Source organism: Aquarana catesbeiana, linkage group LG02 (genome assembly GCF_042186555.1).
Source record: "Aquarana catesbeiana isolate 2022-GZ linkage group LG02, ASM4218655v1, whole genome shotgun sequence".
Classification (NCBI taxonomy): Eukaryota; Metazoa; Chordata; class Amphibia; order Anura; family Ranidae; genus Aquarana; species Aquarana catesbeiana.
The window spans coordinates 125,506,116-125,527,748 of record NC_133325.1 but is presented as its reverse complement, the minus strand read 5'-3'; the positions used below and the strand labels follow the sequence as shown (position 1 = coordinate 125,527,748).

Genomic DNA, 21,633 nt, shown 5'->3' with positions numbered 1-21,633 from the left:
TTTATGCCCTAAGCCCACATCAGATAAACCTCCCAGAGACATCATCATGTGTATGAAGGATTTCCAGGTAAAAGAGGACATCATGCGTGCCTCAAGAATCTCCCCAAATATCGCCCTTGATGGCAAAAAGCTGCAAATTTATCCTGATATTTCTCCTGCCACCTTAGACAGAAGACGCAGGATGAAGGAAGTCACCAATATCCTACAAAAAGCAAGAATAAAATATAGATGGGGTTTTCCATTTAAGCTCACAATCCCATACAATGGCTCCACATACACAGTGTACAATGTGATTAAAGGCAAAGAATTGCTTGTAAAGCTGGGCCTACTTGAACCTGAACCCCCCAACCGTTTCCCTTCAACCCCAAGACCCTCCCCAATCTGGTCTACCCCGTCCTCCAGACGCAACACAAATGACCAAAGAAGATGGCACCAACCTTTCCAAGGTCAAGCAACTTGAACATATACAGCAAGAATTTGGACACTTTTTACATGTAATCTCACAGGATACCTTACTCTACATTGATATACCCCACCAATGATTGCAAACAGAATATTTTGGAAAGAACATATTCAACACTGTTACTACACCTCATCTTAATGAACTACCACCTTTTTACCTATTTCTTACAGACGGAACTTTGTTTTCATCACCGTCCCTAGGACATAACACAGTAAAAATTTCAATTCACCTCACAAAAGGAAAAAAGCCTTTCAACATTATAAGAGAATTGGAGCTAATGTTATACTCATGCAAGAAACACACTTTTCCTCCACCAATCACCCAAACTATTTTGATAAGACGTATAACCAATTTTACTATACCACTTTTCACAACAAAACCCGCGGTGTAGCTATCTTCATCCTCAATACCGTTGTTTTAGACATACAAAATATATATAAAGATGTAGATTGCCGCTTTATCATCATTAAAGGACTAATGAACAATAAAGCGATAACTATAGCATCGATTTATGCCCCTAACGAATCTCAATCTACCTTCTTCCGGAATTTTTTCGAGACCCTTGACCAATATATCTCTCCCCACTTAATTTTAGGCGGGGATTTTAACCTAACATCACACCCAGCTCTAGATAGAAGTAAAGTAACTCCATCCACCAAAGCTTTCTCTAAATCCTTGAACCGGTCCATTAACAAATTTCAACTAATAGACTCCTGGAGGGCCCACAATGTTGGAATCAAAGCCTATACACATTATTCACACCCTCATGAAGTCTACGCCAGACTCGATTATATATTCTGTACCCCCATACTCTTAGCTAACTCCTCCAAAGCTCTTATCAACCCCTGTCCTTGGTCAGATCATGATATCACATCATTTGAAACCTCTCATATAGGACTCTCACTTTCCCCTTACAATTGGCGGCTAAATGACTCAATTTTATCTGATCCCTCAATGACACAATCTATTTCAACACACATTGAAAACTACTTTACAGATAACGTCAATGATGAAACCCCACCCACAATACTTTGGGTTGCTCATAAAGCGGTTCTACGAGGCCCCCTAATTAGTCTAGCCGCAAATAGAAATAGATAAAAACTCACAAACATTAAAAGTCTTACCAGAGATTTAAATCACCTATACAACAAAATACAACATACTCATTCTCAAGAACTCACTAAACATATTCAAGACAAACGTAAAGCTTTGGACCTTATCCTATCAGCAAACACAGAAAAATCTCTTAGATTTTCCAAAGCCAAATTTTTACTACATAGTAACTCCCCTTCAGCCATGTTTGCCAAAAAACTAAACCTTGAACACAAACCCCCACACACATATAAACTTAGAGATCCCTCTGGCAACATGATCACCCACCCTCATGAAGTGTTAAATATATTTTCCTCATTTTACAAGGACCTACTCTCAAGCCCACAACCCCCTCTTGACCAATCCTCTAAGTCATGGCTGGATGACATTTAATTACCCTCTCTCAACTCACAACAAATAGAATCTCTTAATGCCCCCTGTACGGAATCAGAAATAATTTGAATAATTAAATCTTTAAAAACTTCTACAGCGCCTGGTCCAGATGGCTTCTCATCTTCATATAATAAAAAATTTGCCTCTCTTTTAACCCCCTATTTGACTAACCTCTTTAATCACATTCTCAATGGCAATCACTTCCCTGATGAGATGCTCTTAGCGAATCTATCTCTTATACCTAAACCACTTAAAGACCACTCCCTCCCCCAGAATTATCGCCCTATTTCAGTTCTAAATAACGACCTTAAAATTTTTGGTAGATTACTCTCTGACAGATTGGCAAATGTCATTACAAATTTAATTCACATTGACCAAACGGGTTTTATTCCTGGCCGACAGATTGTTGATAATGTTAGACTTGTCACCAATGTTATACAAGACGCAAATCTACATTCTCGTCAACTCTGTCTCCTTAGTTTAGATAAACATAAGGCGTTTGACAGCATTTAACGCATTATATCACACCCCCCAAACCAGAATCAAAATCCCTGGTCACAATTCTGACTTCTTTCCTCTTAGTAGAGGGACTAGACAAGGCTGCCCCCTTTCACCACTCCTATTTGCCCTTGCAATCGAACCATTAGCTCACAAGATCAGAAACAGCATTGATATAAAATGATATACTAAAGGAAATAGTGAATTCAAACTCAGCTTATATGCTCTTGATGCTCTTATATTCCTTACAGAACCTCATACCTATATCCCATCCCTCCTTAAAGAACTTAAACTGTTCCATACCATCTCAGGTCTTAAAATTAATACTAATAAATGCTCTGCTTTACCAATTAACTTCACCCAAAATGCAAAAAATGTATTATCAAATAATTTTCCATTCATATGGTGTCCCCAATCATTTAAATATCTTGGTGTCACAATTACCTCAACACATAACCTTTTATATAAATCCAACTATGCCCCACTATTTTCTCAAATCACTTCTCTTCTTAATTCCTGGTCATCTTTCCATATTTCTTTTCTGGGTAGAATATGTGCATTAAAATGACAATCCTCCCTAAACTCTTATATTATTTTCATACCCTTCCCATTAATGTCCCAAAATCTAAATTGACTTCTATACAAAGAATTATTAACAAATTTATATGGGCTGGAAAAAAACCTAGATGCAGCTATGCCCTTATGCATAGATCCCAATCCACAGGTGGCCTAGGTCTTCCTAAAATCTGGCTCTATCACCTTGCCGCCAGATTAACACAACTCACCCAATGGTTTACCCCCACCCAGGAGACCCCATGGAAAAAATTTGAAACCATTTCCATATCCCCACTACATTTACAGGGAATATTATGGTCCAACACCACATCCTATAGTAAACTCACTAAATATAATATTATCATTGCCCAGTTTTATCAATTATGGAATAAGCACAAAGATACATTTAAACTTTCCCCAAACACTCCACCCTTAGCCTCTTTCTTAGGAGACCCTAGATTTCCTTATGCATATAACAATAGACACTCCTTCTCTACTTGGATCAATAAAAATATAACTACACTTAGATCCTTACAATTTAAATGGGAATTTATCCCATTCCCCTCACTACAATCTACATATGGCCTCCCTTCCTCCGAACTTCAGCATTATCATCTAATTAAAACCTTCTACTCCAAATATTTCACTCTCACAACACACCCCTCCAACACTACATTTGAACAAATCTGTATCTCTTCATCTAGAGATAGTTTTATCTCAAGATTAATAATGTTGGAACACCAGATGCTTAAATGGGAATCGGATATAGGAATCTCATTCAGCGTAGATCTGAACCGTAGACCTCTATGTCAGTTAACCTACGCAAAAGTAACAAAGCCATCTCATTTAGAGAAACTCCAATTAAAATATTCTCAAGTTGGTACTTAACCCCTGCAAAGCTTCACTCATACTACCCTTCAATCTCTCCAAACTGTTTTAGGGGATGCACAGAACCTGGCACGCTCATGCACATAATCTGGAATTGCACATACATTAGTCAAATATGGCACAAAGCCTTCGATTTAATTGAAAACTCCTCCAAACATAAAATCACTCCCACTCCCCAGATATGCTTGTTATATGCAAACATACCAAATATTCCCTCTCCATGCATGAGATTATTTCACTCACTATGCAGTTCCATCCACTGGATGATAGCTTACAACTGGAAATCCGATAATCTACCCTGGCAACAAGTAATTTCTAGAATGGAATCACTTAAACTTTCAGAATGGATATATCATACCCTTAATGATTCAACTCATGTTCACAAAAGTAAATGGTCATATTGGAATCCACCCTAACATATTTCAATATAAACTCAACCCTTTTCTTTTTCTGTTCCTATAACCTGTTATACTTGAGATTTATTATATCACGTATCACTCCTGATTATTCATCCTTAATATGTACTATATTCTTTGTAACTTTCAGTTATACCTCTGTTTGAAGGATAGATATGTATTACTGTTACATGCTTTTATATATCTATACTTTTTGTATGTTTATTGAATTTCCAAATAAAACTTTTGTAAACAAAAAACTCCTGCAACTGCTTCAGAGTTGCTGTAGGCCTCTTGGTAGCCTCCCTGACCAGTTTCCTCCTGGCTCTTTCATGCAGTTTAGAGCGACGTTCTGATCCAGGGAGTGTTTGTGTTGTACCAAATACTTTCACTTCTTAACCACTTGAGGTCCAGAAGGATTTGCCCCCTTAATGACCAGGTCATTTTTTGCGATACGGCACTGCGTCGTTGTAACTGACAATTTTGAAAAAAAAAAACAATATTTTTTTACTTTTTGCTATTTTTGCTATAATATCCCCCAAAAAATAAAAAAATAAAAATGTCTTCATTAGTTTAGGCTGATATATATTCTTCTACATATTTTTGGTAAATAAAAATCGCAATAAGCGTATATTGATTGGTTTGTGCAAAAGTTATAGCGTCTACAAAATAGGGGATAGATTTATTGCATTTTTTTTATTTTTTATTTTTTTTTTACTAGTAATGGCGGCGATCAACAATTTTTAGTAGAACTGTGACATTGTGGCAGACAGATCAGACACTTTTGAGACTTTTTTGGGACCACTGACATTTATACAGTGATCAAAGCTAAAAATAGCCACTGATTACTGTATAAATGTCACTGGCAAGGAAGGGGTTAACACTAGGAGGCGATCAAGGGGTTAAATGTGTTCCCTCATGTGTGTTCTAACTGTGAGGGAATGGGACTGCCTGGAGGAAGAGACCGATCGCTGTTCCTAATCTTTAGAAGCAGCAGATCTGTCTCTCCTCCCCTGACAGAATGGAGATCTGTCTGTTTACATTGACAGATCTCCATTCTGTCTCTATCAGGAGCAATCGTGGGAGGCCGGCAGGCATCGTGGCCACCGGCCACGCGCATAGGCTCCGGTGTGGTGCTGCGGGCGCATGCACATGCCCCCTAGAGCTCTTAAAGTGGTCAGCGTACCATGACGCCGATTCGCCCAGGGGAGCCAACCGTAAGTGGTTAATAGACTTCACTGTGCTTCTAGGCTTTTTTTTTTTTTTTTTTTTACTTTATAATCTTTATTGAATTTTTTTTTCTAATTGAAGCATCTTTACATATAAACCAACTCTTATTCCCTCCCCCTCCCCACCCCATTTAATAAACAAGGATACTGTCATGAAAAGGTTCACCCGTTGATGGCGCTGTCGGTCTCTTGGATCGCAGTACCAGTGTCCACCAGCAGGTGTCTTCCATCACCCAGGACCTGTAATAAGAGGATTCACCTGCTGGTGGCACTGTTGCATTCTTGGGCTGTAATACCAGTGTCCACCAATGGGTGTATTCTGGCAGTATGGAGCAGACAGCACCTTCTGCGCTCCGATGTAAAGTGAGGGCAATTACTGCAGGCTGATAAATACCCTGCAAGCCCTCACATGCTTGCCTTGGTGTCTCTCTCCCTGCATTCTGACCTTGCTGCCTGTTATTTTGACCTTGAGCCTGCATCCACCCTGTCCTGTTCTGACCTGATTTGATCCAATCCCTATCCTGAGCCCTTCCTGGTCCTGTCCCTTCTGTTCCTGGTTACCTTGGATCCCTGCCCTGTATCCCATCCATCCATCCTCTCCCTGTCCTGTTGGGTTCCCGTCCTTACCTTCTGCTGATCTCCCAGTGTATGACCTTGGCCTGGCTTCTGTTTACGGTTCCCGTATCTCACATTTTAATGTATATACTGTTTTGTTGTTTGTGGGTCTTGTGGTTGGTTGTGCACTGTTTTATTCACTTATCTGTCACTTATGTAAATATACACCATTTATATTCACTTATATATGTTTCTGTTTTTTTCTGTGCAGTCCACACAGTCTGGTTTACTAATTCCTTGACAGTACACCAAGGCCATCCCTACCAGACGTGGCTGCACTGAGGAATCACCCTGTTTTGTTGGACGTATTAAGATGGATATAAAGGAAATTACCTATTATTCTCTGCTAGCGGAAGAGGATGGCAAATATTGCCGCCAGATTTTAAAAGATTGGACCAGTGACCAGCTGATGGAAACGATCCGATCAGCTCATTCCCTAGTGGATCAGGGTTACATGTCTTTTGAAGATGTTCAGCCCCTAATACGTTTATGTGCAAAACCAGCCCTGTTGTGTTTTCCCGAAGGAAGCAGTGATTTTTCTCCCCCCTTCAATTATGGCCAAGTTGAATCCCTTGTATGGTTATTAGAGGATGATCCAGCCTTTTTCATGGAACGTTATGCCTCTTGTTTACAGCAGGTGTCTGATTGCATCCATTCAGTGCAATCGCTGGTTAGTCAGGCTGTGTGCAAATCAATGTTTGTTCAACCTGTGCTACAGGCATGGTCAGATCTCCTTTATTTAGTCAAGCCACAACAACCCAGCCCTGCCATTAATCACTTCCCAAGAATCTATTCCCCCATCGCTCATGGCAACCTCAGCTACAGCCCTGTATACACAGCTTTCCACCAAGTATTATTACCCAGTCTCTACTCACTGCACCTATCCTGCTTTCAATCCACCTGCCTCTGCTCCTCCACCTGTAACAATCCCCACAAAGCCCAACTACTTTCTTTTCTTACAGCCCTGCACCCACGTACAAAGCTGCAGTGGCTAAAACAAAAAAGAAACGAAAGTTCTTTCCGACCCACACAATCCAGCCAGTAAACCAACCTGCCTCCACAACCAACCAACCTATTCCAGCTTGCGTTCACGCCAGTTGAACCTGATGACCCACCTAAGTCTGCCAACCCAGTACCTGCTACCCAGTCTGACATCCCAGTGCCTGCTGCCCAGTCTGATGTCCCAGTGCCTGCTACCCAGTCTGACGTCCCAGTGCCTGCTACCCAGTCTGACGTCCCAGTGCCTGCTACCCAGTCTGACGTCCCAGTGCCTGCTACCCAGTCTGACGTCCCAGTGCCTGCTACCCAGTCTGACATCCCAGTGCCTGCTACCCAGTCTGACATCCCAGTGTCCATGTTCCAGTCTGACATCCCAGTGTCCATGTTCCAGTCTGACATCCCAGTGTCCATGTTCCAGCCTGACACTCCAGTGACCACTGTCCAGTAGGATGTACCTGTTGTTCAGCCTGTTGTGCCAGTACCTGCTGTTTTGCCTGTTGTGCCAGCACCTGCTGTTTTGCCTGATGTGCCACCGCCTGTGTCTGCTGTCCAGTCTGAAGTTCCAGTTTCTGCTGCCCGGTCTGATGTCTCGGTGCCCACTGTCCAGTCCGATGAGTCTGCTCTCCAGTCCGATGTGCCTGCTTCCCAGTCTGATGAGCCTCTGTCTGCTACCCAGCCTGATGTGTTCCTGTCCGCTGCCCAGCCTGATGTGTTCCTGTTTGCTTCCCAGCCTGATGTGCCAGTGTCTGCTACTCAGCCTGTTGTGCCAATGCCTGTGCCCTCTGTCCAGTTTGAGGTCCCAGTACCTGCTGCTTAGCCTGACATCCCAGCGTCCATGTTTCAAGTCTGACGCGCCAGTGACTACTGTCCAGTCCAATGTACCTTGTTGTGCCAGTACCTGCTGTTTTGCCTGTTGTGCCAGCACCTGCTGTTCTGCCTGATGTGCCAGCACCTGTGTCTGCTGTCCAGTCTGAAGCTCCAGTACCTGCTGCCCGGTCTGATGTCTCAGTGCCTGCTTTCCAGCCTGATGTGCTCACTTTCCAGCCTGATGTGCCCGCCTTCCAGCCTGACGTGCCTGCCTTCCAGCCTGACGTGTCTGCCTTCCAGCCTGACGTGTCTGCCTTCCAGCCTGATGTGCCCGCTTTCCAGTCTGATGTCTCGGTGCCTGCCTTCCAGCCTGATGTGCCTGCCTTCCAGCCTGATGTGCCCGCCATCCAGCCTGATGTCTCGGTGCCTGCCTTCCAGCCTGATGTGCCTGCTTTCCAGCCTGATGTCTCGGTGCCTGCCTTCCAGCCTGATGTGCCTGCCTTCCAGCCTGATGTGCCTGCTTTCCAGCCTGATGTACCCACCTTCCAGCCTGATGACTCGGTGCCTGCCTTCCAGCTTGATGTCTCTGCTTCCCAGTCTGATGTGCCCGCTTCTCAGTCTGATGTGTCCGCTTTCCAGTCTGATATCCTGGTACCTGCCTTCCAGCATGATGTCTCCTTGCCTGCCTTCCAGCCTGATGTCTTGAATTGGGAATCTCAGCCTGAAGTTTCTGGGCCCGTGTCTCAGCCTGAATTTTCGGGGCCCGTGTCTTAGCCTGAAGTTTCGGTGCCCGTTACCCAGTCTGCTGAACTGGTGCCCGTTACCCAGTCTGCTGAACCGATGCCCGTTACCCAGTCTGCTAAACCAGAGTCCATCACTCGGCCTGTTAAGCCAGTACCCGTTATTCGGCTTGCCGGACCAGTGCCTAGTGTCCAGCTTGCTGAACCGAGGCCCATTACCCAGCCCACTGGGCCGGGGCCTGTTACCCAGCTTGCTGAGCCGGTGCCTGTGATCCAGCCTGCCCTTACGGTGCTCGCTGTTCGGCCTAATGTTCCAGAGCCTGCTGCCCAGCTCGACGACCCGGAGCCTGCTGCCCAGCTCGACGACCCGGAGCCTGCTGCCCAGCTTGACGACCCAGAGCCTGCTGCCTGCTCTGATGTGCCTGCTGTCTGCTCTGATGTGCCCGTTGTCCGGTTTGACGTATCCACTACCCAGTCTAAAGTACCCGATGCCCAGCCGGATGTGCCCTCATCTGTTGTTTGGTGTGAGGCCGTTAACTTTGGACAATTTAATTTAGTTGGAGTGTCCGGAGGCTGCTCCTTTGAGGGGGGTACTGTCATGAAAAGGTTCACCCATTGATGGCGCTGTCGGTCTCTTGGATCGAAGTACCAGTGTCCACCAGAGGCTGCCTTCTATCACCCAGGACCTGTAATAAGAGGATTCACCTGCTGGTGGCACTGTTGCATCCTTGGGCTGTAGTACCAGTGTCCACCAACGGGTGTATTCCGGCAGTATGGAGCAGACAGCACCTTTTGCGCTCAGGTGTAACGTGAGGGCAATTACTGCAGGCTGATAAATACCCGGCAAGCCCTCACATGCTTGCCTTGGTGTCTCTCTCCCTTCATTCTGACCTTGCTGCCTGTTATTTTGACCTTGAGCCTGCATCCGCCCTGACCTGATCCCATCCCTTTCCTGAGCCCTTCCTGATCCTGTCCCTTCTGTTCCTGGTTACCTTGGATCCCTGCCCTGTATCCCATCCATCCATCCTCTCCCTGTCCTGTTGGTTTCCCGTCCTTACCTTCTGCTGATCTCCCGGTGTATGGCTTCTGTTTACAGTTCCGGTATCTCCCATTTTATTGTATATACTGTTTTGCTGTTTGTGGGTCTTGTGGTTGGTTGTGCACTGTTATATTCACTTATCTGTCACTTATGTAAATAAACACCATTTTTATTCACTTATATACATTTCTGGTTTCTTCTCTGCAGTCCACACAGTCTGGTTTACTAATTCCTTGACAGATACAAAGAGAGGAGAGAGAAACATATTCGCTATAAGTTTTTTCAGTTATTTGTTCTATGCCAAGTCCATCTTCCTCCCATAAACTTCTCATTCGAAACCTCCACACCTTCCCTCATAACACTCCCTATCGCACCATTCAGTGCCCTTCTGTTCCATCTCTTCCTTCGGCATCCCAATACCCACTCTCAATCAACCTCCATGTTCCACAACTTTCACCCTCATTCACACTACACTACCATTCCTATATGTCACCTCTTATTTTTATTGTGTTCATTCTCTGCCCCTTTTCTTTTTCCTTTATCATGGGTATTATTTATCCCTATCCTCTCTTCAGACCCTTTCTTCCTTCTTCTTCTGTACGAATGGTTCATGACTATTAGTGTCTTCCACCTTACTCTAGAAAGGATACCCTTTTACCTCCCACCAGGGTTTCCAGATACCTTTGTATTCGTATTTCTTTAGACAACCTTGTCTGACATATATACAGATTTTTCCTTCCAAATTGTGTCATTCATACCTCGCTCCCATTCTATACAGGAAGGGGGTAAGACCAATTGTCACCTTTGTGTTATCAATTTCCTCACCTGAAATAGAAACCTGAGGATTGCAATCTGGGTGCATCCAGTGTTTCCCTCCCCCTCTACAAACCCCAGTACACAAAGCCTTACATCCGGGTTTGGAGGTCCTCCGAATACCTAACTTAAAACTCCGTATACCTCCTTCCTGTACCGGAATAGCTTCGGACACCTCAAAAATATGTGGATTAAATCACCTTCCGTTTCCCCACATCTTGGACAACTAGCGTCTAATCTACGGCCAAACAAAAAAAGTCTTTGAGGGGTATAGTAAGCTCTATATAGCAGGAACCGGTGTGACATCTTTTGGGAGGTGGAAAGTGAGACCAAGGGGCTCAATTCAAGGATTCTACTCCATTGCTCTTCTGATATAGTTCCTAAGTCTTGTTCCCATCTCCTCCTACTTGGTGGGGCCCCTGTCCCTTCCAGGCTCCATTTAAATAAATGCAGATATAAGCTCGAGATAAGGCCTTTTGGGGTGGTTGCGTTAATTACCTCCTGGAGCAAAGGAATCTTGCTCCATTCAAGCTCTCTCTCCCTAAACTGCGCCTCCAAAGCATGCCTAACCTGTAGGTACCTAAAAAAAGATTTATTCGATATTGTGTATTGTTCCCTCAGTTCCTGAAATGATTTCAGAATATCATCCTTGTATAACTAGCTAATAAACTTTATTCTGAACCTTTCCCATTCCTTAATTGTCCCCATCTTCTGAATTTCACCCAGATTTCTATTCTCCCATAAGGGAGTATACTCTGTAAGTCCCTTATACCCTAGCAATGTCTTCACTGTATCCCGTTTTAACCATTAGACTTAGTGTGGGGAGCCTAGAGAGAAAAGAACCCGCCTCCATAGCTTCTACCATTGATCCATGTGGGGTGTTTTGTAGCAACATTTCCCTCCCTACATATCCCCCTTCTGATCCACTACACCCCCTTATATGATGTAATTGTGCCGCAAGGAAATAACTCTGAGGGTATGGGAGTGCAACCCCTCCTTCCTGTCTTTGTAGTTGTAAAGTACGCAGACGGATTCTTGCCGGACCACCTTTCCAAATTAATTCTCTGAAAATAACATCTAGCTTTTGGAAACACTTTTTGTATACCCACACTGGAGTTATGCAATGCATACAAAAGCTGTGGCATCCATAGCATTTTAATCAAATTACATCGTCCTGCTACTGACAATGGGAGAGGTTTCCATATTTTAGTTTTTCCCCTGAATTTTTCCAATAGTGGGACAATATTATTTGTGATATACTGTTTAGGGTCTCTTGTGATATTAATTCCCAAGTATTTCATTTTGTCCACTATTTGAATTTGGGCGACTTCCTCGAGCAAGGGACTGTCCAGGGGATCTATTGGTAACAATGTGGATTTTTCCCAGTTTATAATGAGTCCGGAAAATTGACCAAAATTTGTCATTATTTCCATTGCCTTCAGCAAGGAAGCCTGCGTATCTCCAAGAAACAATAAAAGGTCGTCCGCATATAATGCCACTTTTTCTTTCATTATTCCCCTTTTAAATCCTATTACCTTTGGGGAAGACCTAAGAGCCACCGCCAGAGGTTCGATTGCGAGGGCAAACAGCAGGGGGGACATAGGGCACCCCTGTCTCGTCCCCCTCAGCAATCGAAATTTGGCAGAGTGTTCATTGTTCACTCTCACTTTTGCCTCTGGCCCCTTGTATAGCATTTTTATCCAATTAATAAGGCCCAGGCCAAATTGAAACTCGGACAGGAACCTTCACAGGTATTGCCACTCAAGGCTGTCAAAATGTTTGTATACCTGGTGTTGACTGTGCTACCATCTAAATCAATCTGCATATACATCGATTATTAGTGTTAACTCTTGATATCACCACTCAGATTTATCATTCTGTAAAACATATATAAAAAATTAAATAAAAAATTAAATCGTATACAGTCCAGCTAGAATACACTTGTGCTGATATAAACGTGGGTCCTTATAGGAGTGATCCACTGCCGCTGTGTTGTTAAGGTGCTCTGCTTTCTCCTTAGTGTTTAAAGTGCTTTTCATTGCCAACACCACCACCACGTAAAAAATGGCCACTCACCAGATAAAATTACATACAAGCCCTCAGTTCATTAAGGGATACTGTATTACGTTGTATATCCCTGTATGTTGTGGTCGTTCAGGTGCTTATCTAATAGTTTTTTTAAACTATTGGGCATTCCACATCCTTGCCGCACTTACAGTAAAGAACTCTCTACATAGTTTAAGGTTAAACCTATTTTCCTCTAAATTTAATGAGTGGCCACGTGTCTTGTTAAACTCCCTTCCAAAAAAAAGTTTTATCCCTATTGTGGGGTCACCAGTACAGTATTTATAAATTGAAATGATATCCCCTCTCAAGCATCTCTTCTCCAGAGAGAATAAGTTCAGCGCTCGCAACCTTTCCTCATAACTAATATCCTCCAGACCCTTTATTAGCTTTGTTGCCCTTCTTTGTACTCGCTCCATTTCCAGTGCATCCTTCCTGAGGACTGGTGCCCAGAACTGGAAATACTCTAGGTGCAGCTGGACCAGAGTCTTGTAGAGTGGGAGAATTATCGTTTTATCTCTGGAGTTGATCCCCTTTTTAATGCATGCCAATATTCTGTTTGCTTTGTTAGCAGCAGCTTGGCATTGCATGCCATTGCTGAGCCTATCATCTACTAGGTCCTTTTCCATCCTGGATTCCCCCAGAGGTCCCCCCCCCCCCGGGTCCCAGCACAGAACCCTGGGGGACCCCACTACCCACCCCTGACCATTCCGATTACTCCCCATTTATCACCACCCTCTGAATTCACCCTTGTTGCCAGTTTTCAATCCATGTACTCACCCTATGGTCCATGCCAACGGACTTTAGTTTGTACAGTAAACGTTTATGGGGAACTGTGTCAAATGCTTTTGCAAAATCCAGATACACCACGTCTACGGGCCTTCCTTTATCTAGATGGCAATTTACCTCCTCATAGAAGGTTAATAGATTGGTTTGGTAAGAACGATTCTTCATGAATCCATGCTGATTACTGCTAATGATACCGTTCTCATTACTAAAAATCTTGTATATAGTCCCTTATCATCCCCTCCAAGAGCTTGCATACTATTGATGTTAGGCTAACGGGTCTGTAATTCCCAGGGATGTATTTTGGGCCCTTTTTAAATATTGGTGCTACATTGACTTTTCTCCAGTCAGCTGGTACCATTCCAGCCAGTAGACTGTAAGTAAAAATTATGAACAGTGGTCTGGCAATTACTTGACTGAGTTCCCCAAGTACCCTCGGATGCCAGCCATCTGGAAATGGTGATTTATTTATATTAGGTCTCCCAAGTCTAATTTTAATTCTGTCCTCTGTTAACCATGGAGGTGCTTCCTGTGATATGTCATAAGGATAAACACTGCAGTTTTGGTTACGGAAGCCCCCCGATTCCCTCGTAAAGACTGAGGAGAAGAATAAATTCCATACCTTCGCCATTTCCCCATCCTTTGTAACCAGATGTCCTTCCTCATTCTTTATGGGGCCAATATGGTCTGTCCTTGGGATTTTTTTTGCTCTCCTCTGCTATGTGTCTTTCGTGTTCTATCTTAGCCACCCTAATTGCACCCTTACATTTCTTGTTGCATTCTTTATAAAGTCTGAATGCTGATGATGATCCCTCAGCCTTGTATTTTTTGAAGGCCTCCTTTGCTTTTATATGCATTTTTACATTGGAGTTAAGCCATCCAGGGCTTTTGTTTGCTCTTTAAATTTATTATCCAATGGGATGCATTGGCTAAGGCCCTTATTTAATATGCTCTTAAAGCAAACCCATCTCTCCTCCATGTTCTTTGTTCCTAAGATTTTATCCCAATTCATGCCTTCTAGCAAGGTTCGTAGTTTAGGGATGTTGACTCTTTTGAAATTCAGTGTCTTTGTATTCCCCTTATGTTTCCTATTTGTGTGATTTATACTGAAGCCAATTGACCTGTGATCGCTGTTTCCTAAATTGGCCTGTATTTCCACATACGTGATCAGGTCTGTATTGTTGGTAATCAGTAGATCCAGTTTATTTCTACTTGGCGCATCTACCATCTGAACCATGAAATTGTCCTGCAAGACATTTAGGAACTGGCGAGCCTAAAACGAATGCGTGGTTCCCTCCGCCCAGTCTATGTCTGGATAATTAAAATCCAACTTGTGATAGGAGATCCTTCTCCCCCTCCTCCCTCAGGTTAGGGGGCCTATAGCATACTCCCAGTATAATTTTCCCCTTAGCTTCATCCCTTTGGAGCTCTACCCATAAGGATTCCACCTCCTCCCTAGCTCCCTTAGTGATGTCATCTCTCACATTCACTTGTACATTATTCTTGATATATAGACATACCCCTCCCCCTTTTTTCACCTCTCTATCCCTGCAAAAAAGGGTATACCCTTGAATGGTTGCCAGCCAATTATGAGAGCTGTTGAACCAGGTCTCTGTAATTCCCACAAAATCCAAATCCTCCTCATACAACAGTATCTCTAGTTCACCCATCTTGTCCGCCAGGCTCCTGGCATTGGTGAACATGCCACGTAGTTTAGATCGGTTGCATACTATCCTCTTATTAGGTGTTCCAAGATTGCAACTAGGACTTGTTACTATACTTACCTTGGATTTATGTGCTTTAGTCAACCTACCACTAATGCCCCCAATACTACCCTCTGGAATATGTTCCGCGCTGACTATCTCTACCTCTTGGCCCTCTCCCCGTCGCCTAGTTTAATACCTATTCTTCTAATTTTTCTTCTGTGATACTTTAGTGACAAGATATTTCCTATTTGAAATATATTTATTCCTCACACATCCCCATATACCCCTTTCATACCTAACACACCATCCGTGCCTCGTTCCCAATTCACTCACCACCCTTTTGGGTCCTCTCTGGAGGCTTCCAAAGTGACCTTCCCATGTGTTCAAGATACCAAATATTATTTCCTTTGTGTATTACCTCCCCCCATTAGTTTTGAAGAAGAAGGCCATTTACACATTATCCCTCTAACCTAAATGCAACCCCCCGCCCCAACTCCTTAGTGTGCAAATAAATGATCAGCTGTGCCCCTGGATCACCCATGCACTTATTATCCTTCTTTCTTTGAAATGCCGTTTTCTGGTTCTTCTATAATTTTTCCTTATGGGATACCAACCAACCCTCCACTCCCTCCGTGGGAATAAAAAAAAGAGTCTTCCCCATAGCGGTTACCCGCAATTAGGTATGAGCCGAACACCCCCCTGTTCGGTTCGCACCAGAACTTGCAAACAGGCAAAAAATTAGTTTGAACATGCGAACACCGTTAAAGTTTATGGAACACGAACATGAATAATCAAAAGTGCTAATTTTAAAGGCTTATATGCAAGTTATTGTCATAAAAAGTGTTTAATAGCCGCGAGTAGTTTTATATGACTATTTTTCCTTTGAAATGTAATTTTGCTGTCAGACTGTTCTAAACACGGGAAACATGCGCCCCTTTACAGGCATACTATAGACACCCCCCAGGTATGAAATTTAAAGGAATATTACACTTTTATTGTTTCACTTTAAGCATTATTAAAATCACTGCTCCCGAAAAAACTGCCGTTTTTAAAACTTTTTTTTTGCATTAATTTATGTCTCCTGGGGCAGGACCCAGGTCCCCAAACACTTTTTATGACAATACCATGCATATAAGCCTTTAAAATTAGCACTTTTGATTTCTCCCATAGACTTTTAAAGGGCGTTCCGCAGCTTTCGAATTTGCCGCAAACACCCCAAATTGTTCGCTGTTCGGCGAACTGGCGAACAGCCGATGTTCCAGTCGAACATGAGTTCGACTCAAACTCGAAGCTCATCCCTACCCGCAATCTTGCTGGGTATAACAAGGCATAGGAAACTTTCACATGTTGTAGTTTACGTTTGATTTCCAAGAACTTGGCCCTCCGTCTCTGCAGTTCTAGTGAAAAATCTGGGTATATAGATACCCAAGTAGCTTCATAAATGATTTTTCCCATTTCCCTGGCCTTCTGCAATATGGTTACTCTGTCTTTATAATAAAGCATTTTAACCATTAGAGGTCTTGGGTAACCCCTGGTAGAGGAGGTCTAGAAGGTACCCTATGGGCTCTTTCCATTGCAAAAAAAGAGTGAAAAAGTGTCCTTTCCAAAAAGATCCCTGAACCACTTTTCGAGAAATATCATAGGATCCGGGCACTTACTACACTCAGGGAGCCCCACGATCCTGACATTTTTCCTTCGCAATCTTTTCTCCATATCGTCCATTTTTATCTCATAATTACCGGTAACCATTTGTTCTTTTATTATTCTTATCTCCCGCTTAAGGGAGTTCAGGTCATCCTCCACCAGGCTAACTCTTCCTTCAAGGACGGTAGTCCTTTCTTACACTTTTTGTAGGTCATGCCTGACAAAGGATAGCTCTTCCCGCATTACTTTAAACTGGTCTGACAGTACACCTAGGGAGGTCCTACAGGGATTAATTGCCTGCAGGATTTCTTTCAATAATGGTTCTCCTTCTGTTAAAGCTCCAGCTCCAGAAGGGGGTTCTGGAGTCTCTTGGATGCCCCGAATGTCCTCCCCTGTGGATTTCAGTCCTGTATGATTTACCTCTGGTGCTGTCATCTGTCCTTGACCTTGGCTTTTCCCTTTGTGGGGGTCTGACTTGGGTTATGGGCAAATCTCTCTATTTTGGATGCCGCCTGATTCCCCTTCATGCTTTGGTGTGGCTGGGTACTAGAGCTGGCACTGTCCTGTTGTGCAGGGTCTTCCCCCACTTCCTTGTCATAGCTGTATATTAGCAGGGGCTTGGTGCAGAACAGTACAGTGTCCACCGGGTATCACTGCAGACCAGTCCAACCTCCTCCGGTAAATAATTTATAGGTGCTGGACTCACATGTAGCCTTAGGATCTCTCCCCTCATCAGTCAATGACCAGTCTGTATGGGCTCTCCCCATGCTCAACGCCCGACCATCCATGCTGCTCTGGGGTATCCCGAGAACGAAGGTGGAGGGTGCTGCGGGTGCGTTGGCGGCTCTCCTCTTTCTCCGGTCACTTGAACCCACTATAAGGAACGGTTCCCCTGGCGGAACGGCGGGGCGTCAGGACTGCCAAACCAAGGGTAAGCCGTCCCCTTGCCTCTGCATTGGCTGCAGCTGAGCCAGCTGACAGGATCTCTTCCAGAGCTACGGCAGAGCTGGGTCACATGCGTCCTCTAGAACATATGGTCATGCCCCCCATCGCTTCTAGGCTATTTTAAAGGGGGTGATTCTTTTCTATACCCACTGTACCTGAAATCTTAATAGACTCTGCTTCTAGGCATTGATAAAGACTTTGAATTTGTTTGTATCAATCTTCTGACTTGTGCCTGTCTTTATCCTGAAGATTTTTTGAAAGTGCCTTGTCACCCCTAGTTGATTGTTTGCTTCAGTTGCACTACCAGGGACTGAAATGCTCCAGGAAAGCTCTTTTCATGCTGATCAAATCAATATGACCACAGCTGATCACTGTTGAAGATCAAATGGCTTTGTGTGCCATTGACAAGGTGATTAGTTATACCTGACTGAGTTTACAAGTAATTTTTAGGAGAGGGTCATCCTTTCTTTTTTTTTCTGACAGGCTGGTGCTATATCTTTCACTTAGATGTTATAAGTTGCACTGAGTAAATACAGTTGGATAAAACAAAATATGGTGTCTGTCTTCATTTGAGGCTGCAAAACAACAAATATTGTTTATTTTAAAGGGCGGGGGGTGATTCTTTTCTATACCCACTATACCTGAAATCTTAATTTTTGGTTAACTGAATCTTTATACCATACAGATATTCTTTATTAGACACTCCTCAAACTATACCACAATACTTCGTTTCAACATAGAAATCTGTTTCAGTGAATTCATAGAGATGCATGGATCTGCAGAACAGATTGAATGCAGTGAAAAAATAATCTTGATCAATGATTTTCATTGAAGTATTAAATATTTAAAATGACATATTCATTATGTGTTATTTTTTTTCCAGGTCCTAAGGTGGTAGAAACCCATGCTCAGCAGTTCCTGATAAACTCCGACAAAGGAAAAATGCTCTTTTCTGTGGATGACAAAGAAGTTTTAGTTGGGACCGACAAACTGAGAGTCACAGGTGTGTAACATGAAATAGACGAACCAAAAAAAATATGACAGATCACATACACAGTTGTGCTCATACTGTTACAAACTATCTGCTTTTTCTTATGTTTGTTTAATAATACTGTAATGTCTTGCTGATACATCTTCACCCAAAAACTGAAACACTGCTATCGCTTATGTCTGTTTAATAATACTGGTATGTCTTACTGAAACATCTCCACCCAAAAACTGAAACACTGCTATCTGCTTTTGCTTATGTCTGTTTAATAATACTGGTATGTTATTTTTGCTTAACCGTCTGTAGACCTGTCCACATTACAATGCCTTATTATCTCCCTATGGCCCGTTAATTTTAGTGCCCTCTTGCTAGTCTGTTTCTGAAGTGAGAATTTTGCCCTGTTAACCAGCAAACTTTTATTACCTCCTGATTTGCACCCATCTCCCATCCCTATCAGTATATATCGAAGTATCTTTTGGGGGAGGCATTTGCAAGAGGCCCATTTGTAACTGGGGCTCTTTCTCAAAGTAGGGCTATTTCTATAAGTGGGAGCACTTCTGACTCTGCACTTCAGCAAATGCACATTAATGCAAGCGAATGACAACAAGAAAACAGCTCTTTCTCCTTCTAACATGCACTCTCTACCACTCCTTTTGACAGCTCTGTCCTCTATCCTTAAACTATCTCTCCTTCACCCCTCTTCTCCCCCCTACAGCATATATATATATATATAATCAGAAGGGTGAGGTGCACTACAATCTCAGATTTAAAAATAAATAAGGTTTGTGCAGCAATCCCTTGTTTTTGGATTTTTATATATCACCCTCACTTTTGTCTTCTCCTTATTACTGCACCCACCAACTCCTGCTAATTCTAAACCCACACACAAAAAATCTCCAGGACACAGGGGCATGTCCCTTCATATAAACCCCACTCCCATATTATCTCCCTCACCCTTCTGCTTCTCCTAACCACTGGAGATATATCCCCAAACCCTGGGCCTTCATCATTTAACTTTACTCAACACACCCATTACCCTGCACCCTCTGGCAGCAGCCGCAATCAACACAATTTAGTTCCCAGTTCTCCTCTTCCCAAGACCAGACTCCCTTTCTCTTGTGCCCTTTGGAATTCCCACTCTGTCTGTAACAAACTCACCTCTCTCCATGACCTCTTTATCGCTAACTCATTTAATCTACTTGCCATTAACATGGCTTCATGAATCCGACACTGCGTCTTCTGCTGCCCTATCCCCTGGTGGTCTTCTATGGACTCACTCTCCCAGATCCAGTGGACGTAAGGGAGGAGGTGGCGCAATCCTTCTAGCCCCACATAGCACCTTTCAGGTACTTCACCCACCTCCCTCTCTTTCACTCTCCTCTTTCGAAGCACCTAGCATTTGCATTTTCTCTCCAATTTCTCTAAGCATAGCTGTGATCTACAGATCCTCTGGACCAGTATCAACCTTTCTTGATGACTTCTCTGCCTGGCTACCCTACTTTCTTTCTTCTGAAATCCCCGCAATCATTCTGGGTGACTTCAATATCCCCATTTAATACTAATACTCCTGCCACTTCCAAACTTCTCAGCCTAACCTCCTCCTTTGACCTGAAGCAATGGATACACGCTCCTACTCACTCTGAAGGCAATGCCCTTGACCTCATTTTCTCCCACCTATGCACTCCATGCAATCTCTCCAACTATCCATTCCCTCTCTCTGATCACTACCTTATTAGTTTCACTCTCTCCCGCTCCTCCACCTCCTCTCCCTCTAACTGCCTAAAAGTTACCCGCAGAAACCTACATCATCTCAACCCTTCTATTCTCTACTCTGCTACCGACGACCTCTATGACAAAATCTCAGCCCTATCCTGCACTAACCTACCCACTTCTGTCTACATCGCTTCACTTCTAGCCTCACTGAACTCACTGGTCCCCCTCGCCACACACAGAATCAGGCCCTGACCTCTTCAACCTTGGCAAACAGATGATACTAGAAGTCTGAAAAAACATAGTCGTGCTCATGAGCGCAAATGTTTGATGTGAGCTTGTTGTCGTAAATTCCAAAGTGTGTAGGCTCCATCGGACATTTTTTGTCGGAATTTCCGACAAACAAATTTGAGAGCTGGTTCTCAATTTTCCGACAACAAAATCCATTGTCATAAATTCCGAGTGTGTGTAGACAATTCCGACGCACAAAATTCCACGCATGCTCTGAATCAAGTACGAGACGGAAGCGCTTGGTCTGGTAAAACTAATGGAGATAGCACATTCTTCACGCTGCAAAGTTTTTAATCTTTTAATGCAGCACATTCTCTACTTCTATATAATGCGAGAATAATGAAGTTGTTTGTTGCTGATATGTACACAGAGTTCTGACAAACTGTTTTCTTTATTATTTCTTGTGATCTCATGAACAATCTTTTTTTTTTGCCAGATCTCCAAAATAATGTTTTTGTTTTTTTATAGTGATCTACTTCTTTTTATTTTTTTTATCAAGATCCCCTGATTTTTTTTTTTTATAGTGATCTCCATAATATTTTTTCTCGTTTTGTGTGTCAAGTTACCACAACACCATTATTATCTTGTATTTTTTAACCTCAAAGAAATTGGTTTGTGTTGGTGTCCCTTGTTAATTTGACATTGTCTTTTTGAAATGTACCTGCCTACTCACAAACAAACTGTCCTTTTTGAACTAAAACACATAGCCAAGTATTTGTGAAAATAAAATAGGCATTTATTAGGGTTCATAACAAAATAAAGAGGAGGGCAATGCTGGATAAAATGGTGAAATTTGGGAATCCTTGTACCCCAGGGCAGACTTCAATTATTTGACAGGCAAAATTGGTAGCCTGAGGAGTCCATTTAATAGGGAGCACAATACGGTCCAGGACTCTGAGAGATTGGGAGCAGCAGCAGATGACATGTATGTCCAGAGGCTGTGGTCTTACAACAGTCTGCATCTTTTGTCAGA

The 21,633-nt window shown here is 43.1% G+C and overlaps 1 protein-coding gene across 4 annotated transcripts in view; it reads left to right on the top strand.

The window, feature by feature from the left end:
• The window catches only part of SGCG (sarcoglycan gamma), a 678,395-nt gene that overhangs the window by 527,554 nt on the left and 129,208 nt on the right, over positions 1-21,633 (top strand). For all 4 annotated transcript variants that reach the window (XM_073613440.1, XM_073613439.1, XM_073613441.1 and 1 more), the window contains exon 5: positions 18,555-18,674. In XM_073613440.1, coding sequence (XP_073469541.1) covers positions 18,555-18,674 — 120 coding nt within the window. The remainder of the gene's footprint in view (positions 1-18,554; positions 18,675-21,633) is intronic.